Consider the following 20,425-nt stretch of genomic DNA (forward strand, 5'->3'; position numbering starts at 1 on the left):
ATAAATACATTTCTGAATCAACGCTGAGCCGAAGCAGAAACTCAAAATGATAATTCTTTTCTCCTGACTCCTGACTTTACATGTCTACATCTTATTTAAATACTGGGTTCTTTGTTGCGAAAAGAGCTAACGCACATTCTGTTTCTCTCATAACATTCTTTTGATTGATACATTCTACAGATAATCATGAAAGCAAACTTGTTATTCGCTGCTGCTCTTTTCCTCCCTATGCTGGGGGTTCTCGCTACTGATGACTCATGTACACCTGGTGTGTCATTCATGGCCGGCGATGGCTGCAATACTTGTAGATGCCCTGAAAGCGGCTTGAAGTGTGAGGCGGCATGTATTCTTATGGCCTGTATCAACAATGCTGACAATGACACTTGCGCTCCAGGAGAGCCTTTCATTAATGATGATGGATGTAATACTTGTAGTTGCCCTGAAAGTGGTCTTAAAAGTGAGGCACTTTGTACTCTAATGGCTTGTCCTCCAAACGTGACTAATGATACGTGTACCATTGGAGAGCCTTTCATTGCAGACGACGGCTGCAACCGGTGCATTTGCCCTTCTAACGGTTTAAAGGCTAATGCTGGTTGTACAAAAATGGCTTGCCCACCCCATTAGTTCATATACCACAAGGAGTATACCTTAAATCTGATGAAATAGCATCTCAACATTCTGTCTAGCGTTCATTACGTTAAGATACAATGTACCATACCAATAAAATGAATATATTTGTTTGTAATTTGAATGATCAACATACAAAACAAATCAGATTTGATATACTAGATGCCTGCGTATATACGGCCCTTAAAAATGGGAGGTAAACACATTTCCTTGCTTACCATTGGGTTACACAAAACATCGCAAAAGCTCATGGGTAATGAGTTGTAAATACATATACTATAGAGGTATATCTCAACTTGAAACTAGGTCTATCTAGTGTATAGGAAGAATAGATTACATGCTGCTAACGATTTCAAAAGCATGAGTAAAGCAATGGCGTCAGCATATATCATGCAATTTTAAATCTGAAACGACGCTGCTGATAACATAATGGCGAGAGCAGTAGCATCTAAGAATCACACAACAACAACACCAATGGTGTTTGAATTCTAAAGCTTAAAAAGAAGGTTTCTGTAGTTTCTGCCTCTTTTTACGATTTGTTTTAATAGCTCACTGGTGATACAAATGACATCTTTCTTGAAATTAGCTTTTTGTAAGACAGTAGCACAAGGCCAAAATATCTCGAGTATCACCGCGACTTCTCTCTATCAATTGCGCAAGAAGGAACGTGAGGAGGAAGGCCAGAATAGGAGTATTCAAATCAGTGATCTGCGAGATGAAAAATTATACAGCGTGCCCTACAAAGTATGAGTCAATTGCACGACTAAACGAACCTAGCATCTGCCATGACCCATACGCATCAATTTTTTTCAGTTCAAGGGTGCTGCACTTGATTTGAGGCACACTAGGGCTATATTTGTGTGTTGAATGGGTTAGACGCTGAAAAAGTTTATTTTAGCTTGTATAGAGGATGAAATCAATCATGGCTAGTGAGTCATATATACATATATATCTTTTTAACTACATGAAAGGATAATACAAGCTATTGTTGTACCATCAGGACTACATAGACACAAGTTACAGTCTTCGAGATACTCGGAATTGGGTTCACAGACTTATGAATCAAGCTTGACAACAGAATCACCATTTCCATCACCATCAAACAATGGCAATGAGCGGGCAACTGCGAATAAACGAAGAACAAGTAGCACAAAAGTAAAGTTCATTTGATGGCAAGTGAAAAAGAGCCGAAATACTCCTCGACTAGATTATACACAACATCTCCTAAATGTGCAGATTGACTGTGAGCGCCTGATGCCCAAGGATTTTATCATGATATCTTTTTCTTTATACATCCTAGTACGCAATTACTATATTAATCAGCTATGAATATTTCAAACAACTAGTTACACATTTCATGCAGAAGCAAAATCAACTTTTTTTAGTCTTGTAAAATTAGTATTAGTGCAAGATTTTATCGGCTGTTACTAGTTATGGAGATTTGAAACGCTCTAAATGCACTGCCCAATGTTGAACGCGCTCTTGAGTGGTTATCAAATTTTACTTGAAATGTCCTGAATTCTTGGGCGTATTTTACAAGAAACCTGTTGCACCACGCGCAGATGCTATGATGTTACTCTCAAAAGCTAAATTGAGTGGGTAACCTTCTCTTCTCTTCGCAACCCTAAACGCCCCGGCCTCCCAGCCTGCTACAGAGCAGGGAATTGCATATACATGTGCATCACGATGCAATTTTCGGACTATAGCGTTTTAAGATCAAAGTTGGAGATGATGCAATGATGAGTAACTACCATCAGGTTGGTTCAACAGTGCTGTGAGATACTAATTGTTATTCATGGATGACAAGATACATCTAGGAAACGAGTAGCAGTTGAGATTGCATGCTAAATGAGCTCGCAAGACATTTTACGACCATGTCGGAGCATGCTGCTGCTGTTCGTGTTGAATCGATAAATCTAGATGCTTCTTGGAAGGAGGTCAATTACGATACAACAAGAATAATGTAAAGGGCTTGTTTTTTCGGGGGTGGGGGGCGGTGGGGTACATCACAATCTAACAGCCACCCTTACACTCATCTGAATGGGGAGAGTTATTTTATGAGACTAAATTTCTTTTAGACATTTGAGATGATTTGTACGAAGAAAGCGTCGAGGACCTTCTACTCGGGAGACCTCAAGTATGGAAACATGCAACAGATGCCTTGTAGATCTCGAAACCAAATGGTTGATAAAGACATATCAATTGTAGATCCAAATTCTATTTCCATGACAAATGGATGGAATCATGGCATTATCAAATGTTTTGTTAATGGTGATGTAAAAATGCATTATTTTGTTCTACCAAGTTCTTTTTATTTTTCACAAAAAATTGTTTATCGTAAAGCTATCGAGACCTTCACATATAATACTACGCCGAATTCTTCATAGAGGAGCTACTATAGTAGCTATTACAACAGATTAAGATAAACGAATCACTGTATTCCCTGTTTTTGAAATGCTGCATGTTGTAATGACAAAATCACGGAATTTTCCTATTATTCCCTGTGTATGATTTAATGAATACCAAACGGTTGAATCAAGCTATAAATCAGATAATCGGCCGCGCTATCCATATAGACAATAGCCGCATCATGTGTGCTTTTTGATTTGTTATGCGTTGAAGCTATGGTATGATTTGTTGCCATTCACATTTCAACCAAAGACATGTACCATTATCATGATTACACACGGATCACATTCCTGTACGTCGCTTCAATCGGCAGCCCAATTTACCAGGAAAGAAGAGAGATCCGCCTCTCTTTCTTGACCATTAAAGGCAACGTCTAATGCATTCATTACTCTCACACACGACAAGCAGGGAGCCGTTGAGTACAGGTGTACAATGAAATTACTATACTTGACCTAGTAGAAACCATTGAGCTTCAATAGAACCGATTCTAGATTTTTCACAGCGTTTATCAACAGCAAATGCAACACTCCCAGCGTCTTGATTTTAGTGTAGATCGCAGAATGACTTTTTGTATCATGGAAGCACAAAACCAAATCTTAGCAGTTACACTGAATGATGGTTGGACAGGGTGATAACTCTTTTTTTATATTTTTAATTCTGGCCTTTCAATTCTATTCTATAAAAGTGTGTGGTGTAGATATACAAAAAGAGGGGCGTGATGAGCAGACAAGTGGCGTCATTGTGATATGATTCACATACTGTTTCGCTTTTTTTTTAGCCGTTTGATCCTAGATACACCGGGTATACACTATTCATCTCTGTTGCTGCTGACTAAAGAGAACACATATAGATGACGATGGCGTAGTAAACGATAATGATGATGATGATGCTTATCCATTGCGTTGTAATACATTCAATGATGACTAGTCTAGAACTTGTGAACTGTTAACCCTTGATATAGAGAACCTGGATGTTGTACAACATGGCATTCTGAAAATGATATCCTTAATTAAACTTTGTTTGAATAATGAGCTTTACTCCATTTGAAAACTGCGGCCGAAGTATGGTATAGTTGCGGTAGCAGTGGTGACATATCCTGCTAAACCATATAGAAACAATAACCTTATCACAATCTCGATTGGGGCGATTTTCTGACCTGGGAATGTTGTAAAACTCTCAGTAGCATTTTGGTTTGTACACAAGTAGAGCAATTTTTTTAATATGTAAATAAATTTTTTTTTTTTAAAAAAACAAACTATATAGAAAGGAAGAAAGGTATACTAGAAAAGGAGAAGAGAAAGGAAGAAAGAAATTTACAATAAAAGCAGCAGGTAGTAGTAGAGTAGAATATGAAGAGAGAATGAAATGCTTAATAGAATGCGGATGTTTGGAGATGCGATTGCGATTGAGGTGGTGGGGCGACAGAGGAAGCACTGTTTTGCGGTTGTTGGCTCATCAGCATGGCACGCAACACTTCGTTTTCTTGCTTGACTTTGCTTAATTCTCTTTGAAGGGAGGAGTTGCTTGCCATCAATTGAGATACTTTGTTTGTCATTGATTTCATACTGGCTTGCTATAAAAAATGAAATGATATATGAGCATGTCTCTTTCATGACATTGGCGATGAGCAAACAAACCTTCTTGGCGCGGTATTTGGCAGAGGCAAGCTTGTTTCGGTATCTTCTTTCTTCAACAGACATTGGCAATTGGAAGCTGTTTCTTCTTTCTGATGTGGTGGGAGAAGAGCATGTCATGTACTCCATGTTGGGTGATAGTGTGGGTGATCTGCTCTTGAATGAATCGGGTGGTGATAATGGTAATTCTGAAGTGGTATTGTGATCAACAATAGCTTCGATAGACATGCATTTTCTAGAGTGTTCCATATTTGTAATTTTGATTTTGTTATAGATGAAAAAGTAGTAATGTGAGAATAGAAGAGAGAGAGAGAGAGAGAGAGAGAGAGAAAAAAATGAAAGATTCAAATGCTGCCGTTTTATAGTCGATTGCTCTCTCGTTAGTCTGCTTTGCGAGGAGTTGAAATCCCAGGTACTTGGAGTTGTAGAGATTGGCTGTTGTTGTTCTCACTGTGTGTGCGTGCATTGATGCCACTGACATCATATGTAAATACATTCAAAATCATAGGGTGATTAGAAAAAATTGGGGGATCTACTCATGACTCTAGTATGGAAATACCTTTTTGGAATTAAACCTTTTCTCTCTGTCTCGATCAGCCTCATCCCAAGATAATGCTTATGAGATTGGCGTTCCTCAATGCTGTTCTGGCCGTCGCCCAATGCTCCTTTTCCTAACCTGATTTGCATGTTTCTTCTGCTACTCCTCAAAATGTCGGTAAATGCTTCTTTAGCTCTTTCCTTGATGTAATTTAATTGATGCTTCTGGGCAAAAGGGGGGTTTTTTTTTTTCAAACGTAGCGATCTTGTAGTGGTATACAGAATGACATTTGTCAGGATACAGCCTATTTGGTAACTGAGAGCATTGGTCAAGAACAATGTTGGAACATGTGGAGCATCTCCGGTTGTTACTAGGTAACCCAGATATATATGTTACGTTGTAGGTTGGATCAGCAATGGAAATTCCGCAGACCAGCTCTATATATTCTTTCTGTTCTTCTCATGTTGAAGAATGCCGATCTCTCTCGCAACATTTGGATGACGGCAGATAAAAACATAGACACTTTGCCCAACGTTGCCATCACGAAATATCCTTTGGACGAGCGACATTTCAAGTCTTTGCCCAACATACCATCTCGCCTACATATCGCAATAAGGTTTACCTCCCAATATCTGCCATGAACCAATAATGTAGATGCTGTTCAGGCCAAAAGCTTATTCCAATGGACATTCAAAACAACTGACGAATGACGTCGAAGCATGGTTATTATGAATTGGTGTGGGCATTTGGTTTTCTTTTTTCTTTTTTTTTTTTTTTTTTTTCGACCAGCGAGATTTTTCTTTCTCTACTCTTTTGCAACTACATAACCTTCAACACGATTCAAGGTGGCATCGATGGATAGAATATTCAATACAAGTAGAGTCGAAAATGAGTTGGATTACGATGGTAAGAGATGAAGGTCCACATTGCGCGTTTGAATGGTTTTGATCTAAACTTAGTTTTTTATGACAAGAAAACGATGACTCTCAGTCAAATTCAGATGGTTCTTTGCAGAGCTGGATAAGCTGGTTCTGCTCGCTGTCAGGGCACGAGTTTTACTTGGAAGTACCAGAGGATTTCATCGAGGACGAGTTCAACTTGACCGGCCTTTCAGCAATTGTGCCGTATTACAACGAAGCATTGGAGATGATTTTAGATATCGAGCCTGAAGATATTTCGGACGAAGACGAGGAGGATGGACAAGAAAAAGAGGAGCAATTCAAGCAGGAAGAGGAGGAAGAAGAGGATGATGGATTTTGGAAGGAAGCACCTCGTCAGCCACGTCACTCTGGATGGGTGGATCCAAATGTAGTGGAGCCCTATGCAGCCATGTTGTATGGGCTGATTCATCAACGGTTTCTAGTTACTCGTAATGGTTTACGAGTGATGGCAGAGAGATTCTCGAACGAACAGTTTGGTGTTTGCCCTCGTTATTATTGCTACAGATGTCCTGTAATTCCGTGCGGCAGATACGATGAAGTGGCTCGAGAGAGTGTTCGATTATACTGTCCATCGTGCATGGACCTGTATTGTCCGCCCAATCCCATATTCCAAAACATTGACGGTGAGTTTGCAGATGGGGTTTATTCAATGGCTACTGATTTCTACCTATAGGCTCGCATTTTGGAACGACATTTGCGCATTTGATGTTTGAGACTTACTCTGAACTGATTCCCAAACCCAAACCCCATATATATCAGCCACGCATTTTTGGATTTAGAGTGAATGAGAGATCTCGTGCTGGACCTCGGATGAAATGGTTGAGAATGCGGCCTCAGGAATACACGGATGCGGATGATGCCAGCATGTTGGAAGATGAAGAACAGCAGCAGGAGGTTGATAAGGTAATTCAATCGCAACATGTGTAGTATACTTCAGCTTTTTTTTTTCTTATTGTTGTCATTGTTATGTGCTTTATCAACTAAACTGTTCTTTTTTTCTCTGCATTTATATATAATTTTACAATTTATTCATTAAAAACCTGTACAAAAATTCATTCTACAAACACAAAATACAGCCGGCGGTTCCATTGCAGGCGGTGGATGAAAAGATCGAAGAAGGAACAGCATTGACAGATCAAGTAGAAGGATGGAAGGTCAAAGATTCGAGTTTCAACAGTCTATTTCGAAGGTTTTTCTAATGGACGGCAATTTACAGCCAATTTAAAACTTATAATATTATAATAATGTTCCAATATCCCATATATTAATCTCTTCTATTTCGCCAATAAACTACCCAGCATAACATCATTTGTGATACCTTCCCCCTTTATTTGCAAAGCATCCTTATGCAAATGACATCATATGCGTATTGTATGTATGTTTGCTGAATGTCATTGAATTTTAGCTATTTTACACAACTTGACACATATTTTATTTCTGTACACCACCCCCCATATTGGATCAAGAAGCTGAATGTAGTAGTGTAGAATGCAGTGTACATGAGGGGATCATCATTCGTTATTTTTGACCCTTGCTTTATGCAATCAAGTGGTTACAAAGCTTGGAATCTACAGCACATGCGTCATGTCCACTCTTTGAGCAACCGTTGGAACGTCAATTGGATGTCTCGCATCACATTAAAGCAATTGAGTAATAAAGGTACTCTCCTATAGACATTGCCTGGCTCCTACAATCCATGGCATTGCTGTATTTTCAAATAACTTCCTTGATCCCTGTGTTTTTCATTATATCATCATGATTCATGCAAGTACTGATTTATAATAGTTTGGAAAAAAAAACGATTCAATTTATCATGGCGAACCTTCGTCATAGCCAAATACAAGTTCCTAATGAATTTTATTTAGACAAAATAGGACTAAATCTGTTTATTTGTCGTTTAATTTAGAGGGAATTATCATCATAGTATGTAGAGATGGCACTGTCGTAATGTCCAAGTACATTTCATCATTGATTTGTGTTCTGCAATGAGTCATGTTGTTGTTGTTGTTGCTTTGCTGTTTTGATAGACAAACGTTCTATTTTGTTGATGCCTTTTCTTTACTTTGCTTCTTTGAAGAGTAAATAGTTATTCAAATTTTCATAATAAAGAGGCAATTTTTGATACTTTAACGTGTCTTGAACAACATCTTTTGTATCAAGCTTTAGATTGTTAAGCATCAGGACACCGCTCTGTTGAATAGCAGCAAGAGTTCATAGTAACCCGAAATTATGGCAACAAGCAAACATAGAAACATTCGATAAGAGTCTTGATGAGGTAGTCAACTCTGAGCAAGCTCAACGAAAATTCGATACGCACTGCAACATACATAGGACTTGGGCTCTAATACGAGTAGAGCCCTTCGGCGTATTTAGTACAAGAATACAAGGAGAGTTGAAAGAGACAGAAACGAGTTTTATTATATACAAAGCTTCTGCCAGCATGATACATAGGTATATAAGCGTGTTATATGATACGACTGATGTGTAGTTTTTATGATTTATATGTATATGTATTATTCATCTTCAAGCACAACTCTCTCTCGATTTACAGTGGTAGAGACATCAATATTGTATCTCTGCAATTGCCTCACCATATCATCAAGATATTTAGCATGGCTATATTCACAGTATCCCAAGGCTACACTCCATTGCCACAGCAAGTTTAATCTCTTGTTGTTGTTGATCTTCCAATAATTTGCCAATTTGTTGCTGCCAAACATGTGCCGAGAAGGCCGATCATCATGTCTCATCGACTCTCTGTTTATCGAGGCTACTTTCTCTGTGAATGCTGGCTCTACAATGATGGGATGATGATTAGCAAGTTGAATCGAGTTACCAGCAGCTGTATCTGTTGTGGCAAAGCTGGATAGAGACGAAGAAGGCGAATGTGGTTGATGGCAATGCTTCTTATCGGAACTAATGTCTACAGGAGTAGCAGTAATACTTGGAGATGTTGGCGATGTACAGGATGAATAGTTCAAGGTGATTGAGGAAGCTGATGAGTTGTAGGATTGCTCTTTGTTGTAGGCAGAATCTGGATATAGCAGCAGATTGTGCTTAGATTGTAGCTCAAATTTAGCCATGGTTTTCTTCCAAGCTTGTTTGAGGTGCTGCTTTTCTCGCTGTAGCTTCCTGTCTCGATATTTCCTGCATTTTCTGATAATGTAATGTAGCAAAAATGATACCACATACAAGGAAGACAATGCAATGATGATATTAGGTGCATAGCGAGTATAGGCTTTGTTGTGCGGTAAATGCAGTAGTGGCAGTTTGTCATTCTGATTGGGATATTGATTTGCATAGTGCCCATTTAACTGCGTGGTGGTGGCAGTGCTAGGGGCCATGATATGCTGTTTTGTAAGGAAAGAAGTGAAAAAAAAGGACCTGATCATTTGTCAATGTCAAAACTTGTACATTAATAAACAAAATGGCATCTCCTTTTTCCTTTGTCCTTGCTTGGTTTGCATACCAATGTTCCATGAACATGAAGAAATAGAAGAACCCTAAATATTAAGGAGAGGAAGCCCATATGTGTATATGTATCTGTGAGTTGTATTAAGGGCAAGTACATCTGTTTCTATCCCATCGATGAGTCTCATTTCGGACAACTAGACGGAAACCCTATGCGTCTTGTGGAGACGTTGGGAAAAAAGAAGCAGCAAATGTCCTGTATGTATGAATGGATGGGCATCTTCACTAGGTAGTATATAAATGGCACACATCGGCCCGAGTCTCATATATTCTTTGTTTGATTGTGTGTATAAAGCAAATGTGCACATAGTAAGCTTTGCTCATATGCATTATATACATGATGAAGCATTTATAGTAGTACATTGATTGCATACATAGTTTCAATATGCAGTATCAAGATAGCACTGGAATGAGATGTGGCTGGTCTACTGCTACGCCAGTGCCTGATTTACATTAAGATTCAAGGACCATTTAAGGGTTTTTAAGTCTACTAATTACACCTAGATCAGTCATGAATACCTGAAATCTTTGAGCATCGTTCATGTGCTGATGGAGAATAAAGAGCCATTATATGTAACTCCATGTAAACTCGAAGCATTCTACATGACTCTATTTGTAGTACTATGCTAGATCACTGAAAGATGGACTGATACAAAAAACATGTGATTAGCAAGAGATTGAGTTTTCGACTGTCTCATAAATCAATAGCAGTGAATATACAGATCGATAGCACCCATGCGTCATTCATTCTTTAGATCAAGATTGGCATCGATATACTTCAAAAAGACAACCTTTCACTGACTTTGCCCTTAAATCCCAGAATAGAAAACTTGACATGGATGAATTATGTTTTAATGCAGCCTTTTCATTTAAAAAAATTTCATACAATAATGAGCATGTTATCGCAGAGGATTTCTACACATGAATCCAATGCTACCTTTTCATTTGATCGTATTATTTAAAACAAGACGCCTAACTACTCCACACACTAGTACTACTGGGAGCAGCAAGACATGGGAGAAGCCAAGACATTTTGCATAATAATTTCAATGTCAAACCTCGGTAAATAAAGAGAAATCATTTCTAGAAGTTTTGTCCACCTTTATTGATACGTCTATACGCTTGCCACCTTCAATACACGAACACAAGCATCTACCATATCAGTCGACTGATCCACTGTTTTACAGCAATTTTCAAACTGTAGTTTCCAATCTGAATCAGTAAGCAAAATATCCGCTAATGATTTGATCAAGACCAGAGCCATCATGTAGCATTGAGCTGGATTTAATGCAACCATCGATGCGTCCGAGAGCTTGAAGGTCTTGATGACATTCACGATATCATCTTCTAAATTCTCCTTGATATCCAACTGAGCACGGATAATACCATATCTATCAATTGTGTAAGTTATTTGCATTGCTATCACCACTACTGTAGTACACTTACGTATCCAAGATGCGTTCACTGAAAATTTGACCTCTTAGGTAAATGGCTTCATCCATGAGGTCATTTTCAGTTGCTAATAAATGGCTTACATCAACTCGTTGATGATTACTTTGCAACTCGTTCAAGTAAACCCGTGTTGCTTTGGTCGTCATGTGATCCAACATAGTCCAAATGGTGCCAAACAGAGACAATTCAGGTATCCTCTTTTTCTTCTTGATGGATTTCTTTGGTTTGGGTGGTGGGGTGGTGGGTGTAGTTACTTTGATGATATTGGTATCTTGCGTAGCTGGCTCTGCTGATGTTGGCCCCTTCTTTTTGGGTTCGAGAGACTTCTCAGTGGCGGATCTTGTGGTTGGTTTAGGTGGAGTAGGCACAGCTTTGACGGGCGCAGGAGCTTGTTGCTCTTGTACTGCGGTTACTTGAGTAGGCGATAGTGTTTCTGCTTGCTTTGATGGAATTCCACTTGCTTCTGGCTGATCTTGCTTGTCCATATTCATGTCTTTCAACATCATCATTGTTTCAAACAAGGCATCAGGATCTTCAGGATCCAAGTGTTCTTCATCGACTTGATTTGATTGCTCCTGGCTGATCTCTTGTTCTGCTCGGATCTCTGCCTCCTCCTCCTCCTTCTTCTTCTTCTTCTTCAAGATCATAGTAGTAGGTGTTTTGCCGTCCTTTTTGATTTCAATACGATATCCTTCAATGGTGTCATACACACCTGCCTGTGTGTTTAAAGGAGCAGTTGGTGGTGCTACAGTTGATTTTTCTATGATTTGAAATTTTCCATCTGTATCCTTGGGCACACTGCCTAGTAAATGTTGCACATATTCCTCTCGCACCTCTTCACTTGACTTTTGCACTTGAATCTTCTTTTTCTCTTGTTGTACAGCAGTTCTATCAAGACAATGTTATGTCAGTTCTTTTGACATTTCTCTCAAGCATGAATCAACTTACTGAAAATCATCTTCCTTGGATACAATGTGTGTTGTGGGTGTCTGATTCAAATCACGGTACCAAACAGGTTCATCTGATAGTTGTAATGTGTAGTATTTTGATTTATGGTAACAGGCATCCGAACAATAATTGGCGAGTTCAGTTTGGTCATACACTTTGCGTCTAGATAGTGAAATTTTGAACTTTTGCACTTGCTGTAACTTGGGAGCATCGTCGCATAGTGGATAACCACACCATTCCTGTACTACACGTTCCTCAACAACCTCCTCGTACGTCTTTGGTTGCAAATAGGTCGCTGCTCGTTGTAGGGTATGGACTGATGTCTTTGGCTGCGAAAACAGCTTCTCTTGCCATACAAATACCAACTTCTCAATCTTGAAACGTTGCTCGGCACTCTCTTTCACCAGCTTTTGTTTGGGTGTGAGTTGCTTCTTTTTACGACGGACAATGCGCTTTCTAGGTGCTGGTACTGGCGCTGGAGTAGCATTGGGTGTACTCATCATGTATAAATTTGATAAAGAAATGGTGATTTTTTTTTCCTGCTACGAAATTCATGACAAATGTGCAGCATTCACGAGTGACTACTACAACGTTAATTCGCACTTCAAGATCCAGTGACCAGAGCATTTGATCTGACAGCTTTTACACAGGTTTCACTAATCGTAAATGTCTGTAAATGTTAAAGTGGACATGCTTTTACGAACATTGATTTTCAAACAGAAGCTGATTAAAGTCCTTCAATAAAGGATCTGATGTCGATCATTTTCAAACTGCTAATGCTCAAGGCTTGATCTTGTATGATGTGTTGCCTTGAAACCTTTAAAAAACACGCTGCAGAAAAACTACCCCTTACTAATAGTACCAAGTATTTATACTTGCGTACAGTTTATAATTTTGCTATATTTTGGTACCAATTGCTGTGCAAACTGCCTTCATTTACGATTAGTTTCATGCATTCAAGCATGAGATTATTCAATGCTGATGCTAGAGAATGAGTCAATCTCCGCTATCCTATTTTTTTTTTTTTTTTTTTTTTTTTTTTTTTGGATAAAAACGATCAATTTGACAAAAAAAAACTTTTTATCGAACATTACTCCCCAAATGCTATACAAAACCTTCTTAGCTTATTAATAAATTCAAGTACTTCTTTAATTTCTCTATCGTTTGGTACTACTAACTGCTTAATTTTCAACCAAAAATATTTTTTAAATTGACAAAAACCAAAAACGCTTATTTAGTCGAAAACTCAAGTTTCTCATTAGTGATTGTCCAAAATAGTAATTTTACGTGATAAATTGAACATTTAGCTTTTATTTCATTAATACATGTCATGTTAAAAAACGTCGTTTTTGGTGTGAAAAACGCGATCATTTGATTTTTTTTACAAAAACCAAGAGGGATACCTCATGGAAAATGAGAGGATTTTGATCAATAATTTTCGACCCCCAAAAAATTAAGATAATGCTACAGCAAGCAAGTACTCGTCGAGAGCAATCGTTTGGTACCATTTTGACGACTCAAAACGGTCTCTAGAGGGAGGCAGAGGGGGGTGTAGTTTCACCAGATTTGGCTGAATTTTGGTCTATTATTGGCTTGAGAGCGATGGAATCGATGTAGTATACAGATTGAGTATGTTGCATTGATGATCTAGATGTAATGCACCTTATGAAACTGAAGGCAGACCCGGTGGTTTGGGTTTAAGGTGAATTAACAGGATGAACAAAGTTGGAAATGTCTGCTTTAGCAATGCTAACAGCTTTCACCAGTGATTCTACCGGTAATACTCATTGTTCAAGACAAACTACGTACTGCCAGGCGTCACGCTTCCTACATGATACAGTACATGAAATGGGTAAGCGAGTGGCTTCTTTAGTCTCATTACGGTATTTTGATAGCTAACGTCTTTATCCAGTGTGTCATTCGAAGAGACCCACTACTTGCTAATCAAACTGAAGCACCTGTCATAAAAAGTGCCAAACGTTTTGAAGGTTTTACAATTGATGTGTGCCACAATGCAATCATTGTGGTACTTGCTTGCCAAGCACATGGCGTTGTACATATCTTGTTCCATATGGACAACATCATCTGCTTGAATCTGCAGATATTGCGTAATTAGAGAGAGCTCTGATACGCACAGCTTTACCAAGTACGCTTTTGCAGAATAGTTGATGACTTTAATGTTGTCAATGGCTGTCTGAGGCATGTTGGTAGCGAATCAGCGGTTTTGTGAATCAGCGTCGACAATGGTAGCTTCATGAAGGAACAACTTTTGGATGCGTTCCACGCTGCAAGATAATTGTAGCAGAGCATTTGGGTATATACAGACTAGCCGATGTATCTCATTATGCTCGATGTCAGCATTGCAATTAATTAATTAATTAGTAAAAGAAAGGTTATATCAGAGCCTAGAGGAGGGGGAGAGGAGTTATCTCCCTCAGCACTCTTTTTGCTTATACACTGATATCAAACGAAGCCTATTATTGAGACGATGTGAAAGAAAATTTAAGCTTTATGCAGCATTTGTAAACCACATTCTCCATTTTCTGATAGTAGAATTGTCATACTATTCGCTGCTGCTGATGCTCTTAATAAGATGGCGACATGAAGCTGGTCATAAGTAAATACAAGACTTGCGTAAGACCTACAGCGACTTTTTTGAGATACTGTCATTGGAAAATACACCTTAATAAAGCAAAGCTCCCCAAAAAAAGTATTAGTGCCAAGTAATTGTCCTTTCAATTCCATGATTCTTATTTAATCAGCATCGCAATTATCATTGTCATCAATAGAAAGGTATTTAGGTCAGCCAGCAGCAAGCCGCCGCCGCCAAAATCAACACAAACTCAGCTTTTTTTTTTTTTTTGTTCAAGATTGGACAGATTTCGTCTTTTGTCGACTTCTTTAATCTATTCTGTGGTATTCGACTACATAAACTGTGATGATCATCCTACGCTTCATAATACATTCTTGAAGTACTTTTCAAGGCGCTTCCGATGGTGCTAGTTGTAGTAAATGTTTTGGCTGAAATTATTGAGCAATTTAATAAAAATTAAAATGGGGTTTTTAGCGAAAATAGCCATATTTTGCACATGAAAGCCTCATAAAAATAGCTTCAGAGGTTGCTTTGGATCGATAGAAACGTTTTGATTCAAGATATATCATAGTAAAAGCCTTCATTATCAAGGTCAAAAATGCGATCGTTTGATTTTCGATGAAAACCATGAGGGGCACCTCATGCTTTTTGGTCGAATTTTGGCCATGTTTTTTTGAGTCCCCAAAAAGTTGAGCAAAGATGTCAGGAAGTTACTACTACTCAAGTCCAATTGTTTGGCATTATTCCGGTGGCTCATAAAGGTCTACATGTCAAGATATGAAGGCTTGAAAGCTGTCAAATTTGGTTATATTTTGCTTTATGGCTTTTATTTACACGGCATAAATCACATCTTTGGTAGCTAAGTCTTCTGGAAGGGCAGTTCTGCAGCCTGTGCAACTTCCAATTCGAACAGGAGGCATATTCATTGCGAAATTGAAATGGTTCAAAGCAAGCTCCATCTCATATGCACCGTCTCTTGTGTTTTCTAAATCAATGAGCTTGTATCCGGCTTCTCTGTCTCTAGTTTACACCGTCATGAAAATAGCTTTTGTCCCAAACATGGAGCATTTCGAGATGTTCATTGCTTTAAGCTGCGGATGCTTGGTCTAAGGCTGTCGTTTTACCGTATTGAGATCAAATGGTAGCAATCGAAAATCACCAAAGTCAGTGAGATAGGCATGAATGCTGACAGTTGGGGCAATGCATTTTGCAATGAAAACATCTGCTCCATACAGAAAACCCTCGCCTTTATACGACGCATCCAGTTGCTTTAGACGAGGAAATGCCTTCAAGTGTTCCCTCATGTTCATTTCAGACTGATGATCACCAAACAGCTTGCTGGATGGGTTCTTGGCAATGGACACACGAGTGAGTGATGCCTTCATGGCAACAGCTAGACAATAATAGTTCATTTCAGACACATGAGCCTCTGGGTAGCTGAAATCAGACAGGGATTGTAGCTGCTGAAGATAACCTTGTTGATGCAGATCCAACAGGTTTCGGTAAAATGAACTCGACAGGGCCTTCAAACCAACGGCAATCCGAACAATGGGAGGACACAAACGCGCTACTGTATGGATGAACTCTTTGTACTTTTTAGGCTGAGCGTACTGATGCGTTGGAAAACAGTTACCAAGATCTATTGCCATGGCGAGGAAACGCGGCTGGTATGTGGAATGCTCCAAAGTCTGAGCATATGGTATGAGGAACGGCGTTTGATCTATGCAAGCGGTGTGGTAAAGTCTTTGTTAGGCGAGGTAACTCGCTTACAGACCAGCTGTAATTGCACTAGGTCGCTCACTTGTTTAACAGAGCTAAAGATATGCCAGAGTGCTTTGTTGGAAGTGTTTGCCATGAGCTGTTCATGGTGCGGATTGAGTATAGACGAGAAAAAGGGGAAGCGATGTGTTTCAAATGATGGCCATTACACTCACGCTTGCGCATCAAAATTAAGCCTCCCCGGCATTGGCATTTGAATTTCTTTTTTCTCTTGTTTTTGTTTCAACAATTTCCATCATGCAACGTTCAACTCGTCCGCTCACAATACTCAAGAAACAGTGCTTGCAAGCATCCAATATCCGTGTATTTTCTCGTGCATTGGCAACGGCAGGAACAGCAGAGCATGGTTTGTACTAGCAGCAATCGTCATCCGACACAATGGGCTTATCTGTCAATATGAATTAGACTGTCGCACTCCTTCTCCTGCAGGCAAGAAGTTGTACGAGACACACATCCCCATCTCCAAGATTGAACGAACTGTATTGACAGCTGCTTCTGCTGTGGCAGCATTGAATAATCCGTTGCGTGGTGGTAAGTTTCGCTTTGTATGTGTCACTTTGACATGCTTGTTGATTGCTGCTTATAAACTAGATATGATTGCCACCTTGGGAGAAGCTACTGGCCGTGTCTTTTTGGCTCGCATGAGAGACCAGATGCTGGCATCCGATGTAGGCAGACGCATTCTACGTGAACGTCCTATCATCAACACAAAAACTCTCGATTTTGAAGCATTGAAAAAGACGTGTGCACCAGGTACTTTTGGACAGACGTATATCAGCTGGTTGGAAGCAGAGGGCGTGACACCAGACACGCGCTGTGATGTCAAGTACGTGGATGATGAGGAACTGGCTTATGTGATTAAGCGCTATCGTGAAATCCATGACTTCTTCCATACACTCACTGGTTTGGGTGTCACTGTAGAGGAGGAGATTGCTCTCAAGTGGTTTGAATGGGCTCAGACGGGCCTTCCCATGACAATGCTGGCATCTGTGTTTGGTCCCTTGAGAATGACTTGGCCTGAACGAAAGCGACTGTATGCTGGCTATGTGCCTTGGGCTTTGCAATGTGGTGCATCTTGCACTCCTCTGATGAATGTCTATTTTGAAGAGCACTTTCATACACCTTTGGATGAATTTCGTAAGCAATTAGGTATCACACTGCCCCCACAGTATCCAATTCATGACAAATAAACAACGCATATGAGATGGGTTTCACGTATGAATGACAAGGGCAAGCGTCAGTGCGCTGGCTGAATGAGAGCAAGGATGAAACGCATGTAATATTATGGCAACAAGGTTTGTGTGTCTCGCTTTCTCTGTAGCACAAGGTTGTGTTCAGGAATATAGCTTCAAATGTATGATTGGCTTGATCTCTCATTCTTTAATTTCTAATTAAATGTGCTTGCCTCTACTGCCCCTCTCTCTCTCTTCCCCCTTAATTGATCATAATTCTGTTGAATCTTCAGAGTTTGATAAAATAGCAACCCCCTATCCTCCTCGCCTCTTTTTTTTTCCCTTCTTTCTCCCCCCTTCATTTCTTGTCATTTTCAAATCATGTCAAATTACTATCAGCAGCAGCAACATTATTATGATTACGAACCGCAACAACAGCAGTATCACAACAATTATCAGCACGATGCCTATGCCATGTCAGATATGACTTACTCACAACAGAACCAATACCCTCACTACGATGCAAAACCACAACCAGCTACTACAGATGGCTACTACAATAAAAGTCCACAGCCATTATTGACAAAGCAACAACGATTTAGTCAAGTTGCAGCAGAATACAATGCCAATGAAAAATATTCCAGAGTGCACAATCAGCGCAGATCATGCTGTGATAGCATTTGTTGTGGATGCTGCACTTGCTGTCCTCGCTGGTGTCGATGGCTCTCATGTATTCTCTTGCTGATTATCATTGCAATTGGCATTGTCGTCGGTGTATTAGCTGCTCTCTTCAAAACGCCCTCGGTAGATTTCACAGGTGTACAAGGCGAACCTGCGTTTAATCTAGCAGGGACTACAGCCAATCTAAATGTCTCCTTGGGATTCACTGTCAAGAACCCTAATATTGAAAGTGTTACCTTCAAATCACTAGTCGCAACGGTAAGTAGAGATCATTGTGTATGGAAACCATGGAAACCCCATTTAAATGTAATCATTTATAGGCTAATTACCATGGCGATAGCACCGAACTGGGTGGTGGTACATTAAACGATCTACATATTGGCTCTCATTCAGTGACCAACATTAGCTTTCCATTCACCATTTCCATGAACTTGATGGCGGATACGACCAAAGCAGTGGTGACCAAGCTCATGTCGGATTGTGGTATTGATGGCAGTGCCGCCAAAAACATTAATTTGGATTACAAGGTAGTAGCTACAGTGAGCATCATTGGTATCCCCATCAGTATCCCTTTCTCGAGTTCAGTCTCCTTTGCATGTCCTATTGACGGTCAATCATCAGCTGCATTGAAAGAGATTTCCACCTTGTTGTCTGCGTTATCGGACTCAGGCGGTCTGGCCAATATTCCTAGCAGCGTGAGTAGTATCGTAGGTAGTTTACCTTCAGGTGTTGGCGCTGCTATTCCTGCAGAGGCGACAAATCTGATACCATCTGGATACGCTTCTGCTTTAGCTGGTCTAGCAGGATGAAATTTATAATATAATAAAAACTTTAATACTTTTTTTGAAGGTATTAATCTGCGTTTTCAATGCGACTAGCAACATTAAGACCTTTCATCTTGAGATTTCACATTAACACATTGAGTCTTTGATTTAAAGTTTAAGGGTCAATACCTGGAAACCGTTTTATCTTGAAGTGAAGACTTTTGAATCAAACCAGATACGAAACTAAAGATTCATCTATGGAATCAAGCAGGACTATTTATACTCCACTATTACTATTGCAACTTCATTCAATGAATTGGGATGCATTCCAGGTACTAAATCAAATATTGCCCCACGTATACATCCAATATCGTAGATCAGTAAGACGCTCCCAGATATCTTGTAACGATTGATACCATATAATCTGCATACTAATGACTTATTCATAAGTCGTGTGGCCCTGAAGACACTGTAATTGCTTTTCGATGATAATATGCGTGGTCTGCTACTTGATAAGGAGGTAATTTATTGTTTGCAATTGAAGAGAGATTGAGAGGCGATATGGTCTGACATGACAGGATTACTTGGCCAGGTCTCTTCTTGCTTTGCTGACATTTGTGAAAACTTCATTTGATAAGGAAGAGATCCTCTACAACCGCCAAAGGAGATCTTGGCCGCGATATATCGGTTAGTATTTTGATTAGTGTGAATTCAAACATCACATATAAACCATTATCAAAGGTAGTGGTGATATAAAATGACATATGAATGCCTGCCCAATGTCTCTTGATTAGCATCACCATGACACTGCCTATCACTTGTACTCTTAGTATGCTGTTGTTTGAGTGCTTGTCAATCAGCTTTTTCGATATCTTTCCAATTCTCATCGTATCCATGAGTACTAAGTAGTTGTCATCTGGTTGATCATATCCCTTTACTTCCCCAATGCCAACTGGGTCCATGTAATTGATGCCGTACCAGAGCACGCTCGCAAAACCAGGGCACATAGTACCCTCCATTTTCAAGCTGGACCTACATCTATAAGGTCAATGAACTCTCTCGTTCATGGGAGCTGGTTGCTCTCCTCAGGCTCATGGGATCCACCATATCGATCTTGGATAGTGTTACTGGCTTGAGTAGACAAGTGATTCCTGCTACACAAGTCAACCTCTGTTTGCATACCTGTAATACCGTACTCAATCTTGTATGTGTCTTGCCGAGGTACTGGTAGCGGATCTCCAGTTTCGAGAGACACAACATTCATGATTGAAATTCCTAGACTCAGTTCGACAATCCTGCTGGTCAACTGCCTAGCAAAAGAGAACATTCAGGCTAACACTGTATGAAAGAAAAGCGGAAGAAAAAGCTGCAATAAGAGAAATTTATCAATCGATCTAACAAATTCATGATTTGTAA

At 39.6% G+C, this 20,425-nt stretch overlaps 7 protein-coding genes across 7 annotated transcripts; 3 read left to right on the top strand and 4 right to left on the bottom strand.

The window, feature by feature from the left end:
• Window positions 1–4,405: 4,405 nt before the first annotated feature.
• ATC70_000447 (uncharacterized protein) lies at window positions 4,406–4,919 on the bottom strand (the record flags this gene model as incomplete). Its single annotated transcript, XM_064819863.1, has 2 exons — window positions 4,406–4,609; window positions 4,674–4,919. The coding sequence occupies 2 exons, from the start codon at window positions 4,917–4,919 to the stop codon at window positions 4,406–4,408; spliced, it is 450 nt and encodes a 149-aa protein (XP_064683783.1).
• Window positions 4,920–6,062: 1,143 nt separating this feature from the next.
• Window positions 6,063–7,348, top strand: RET2_1 (coatomer subunit delta; the record flags this gene model as incomplete). The annotated part of the gene is made up of 4 exons (XM_064819864.1): window positions 6,063–6,114; window positions 6,182–6,772; window positions 6,823–7,052; window positions 7,226–7,348. 4 exons carry the CDS (start codon window positions 6,063–6,065, stop codon window positions 7,346–7,348), a joined length of 996 nt encoding a protein of 331 aa, XP_064683784.1.
• Window positions 7,349–8,662: 1,314 nt separating this feature from the next.
• On the bottom strand, window positions 8,663–9,493 carry GET1 (GET complex subunit get1; the record flags this gene model as incomplete). Its single annotated transcript, XM_064819865.1, has 1 exon — window positions 8,663–9,493. One exon carries the CDS (start codon window positions 9,491–9,493, stop codon window positions 8,663–8,665), a length of 831 nt encoding a protein of 276 aa, XP_064683785.1.
• Window positions 9,494–10,734: 1,241 nt separating this feature from the next.
• On the bottom strand, window positions 10,735–12,523 carry ATC70_000450 (uncharacterized protein; the record flags this gene model as incomplete). The annotated part of the gene is made up of 3 exons (XM_064819866.1): window positions 10,735–11,011; window positions 11,067–11,960; window positions 12,021–12,523. 3 exons carry the CDS (start codon window positions 12,521–12,523, stop codon window positions 10,735–10,737), a joined length of 1,674 nt encoding a protein of 557 aa, XP_064683786.1.
• A 3,196-nt stretch (window positions 12,524–15,719) lies between these two features.
• Window positions 15,720–16,468, bottom strand: DLD2 (D-lactate ferricytochrome c oxidoreductase; the record flags this gene model as incomplete). Its single annotated transcript, XM_064819867.1, has 2 exons — window positions 15,720–16,333; window positions 16,384–16,468. 2 exons carry the CDS (start codon window positions 16,466–16,468, stop codon window positions 15,720–15,722), a joined length of 699 nt encoding a protein of 232 aa, XP_064683787.1.
• Window positions 16,469–16,629: 161 nt separating this feature from the next.
• ATC70_000452 (uncharacterized protein) lies at window positions 16,630–17,582 on the top strand (the record flags this gene model as incomplete). Its single annotated transcript, XM_064819868.1, has 3 exons — window positions 16,630–16,738; window positions 16,798–16,923; window positions 16,984–17,582. 3 exons carry the CDS (start codon window positions 16,630–16,632, stop codon window positions 17,580–17,582), a joined length of 834 nt encoding a protein of 277 aa, XP_064683788.1.
• A 363-nt stretch (window positions 17,583–17,945) lies between these two features.
• Window positions 17,946–19,054, top strand: ATC70_000453 (uncharacterized protein; the record flags this gene model as incomplete). Its single annotated transcript, XM_064819869.1, has 2 exons — window positions 17,946–18,503; window positions 18,566–19,054. The coding sequence occupies 2 exons, from the start codon at window positions 17,946–17,948 to the stop codon at window positions 19,052–19,054; spliced, it is 1,047 nt and encodes a 348-aa protein (XP_064683789.1).
• Window positions 19,055–20,425: the final 1,371 nt, after the last annotated feature.

Source organism: Mucor velutinosus, assembly GCF_035048745.1.
Source record: "Mucor velutinosus strain NIH1002 chromosome Unknown tig00000041, whole genome shotgun sequence".
NCBI classification, from domain to species: domain Eukaryota; kingdom Fungi; phylum Mucoromycota; class Mucoromycetes; order Mucorales; family Mucoraceae; genus Mucor; species Mucor velutinosus.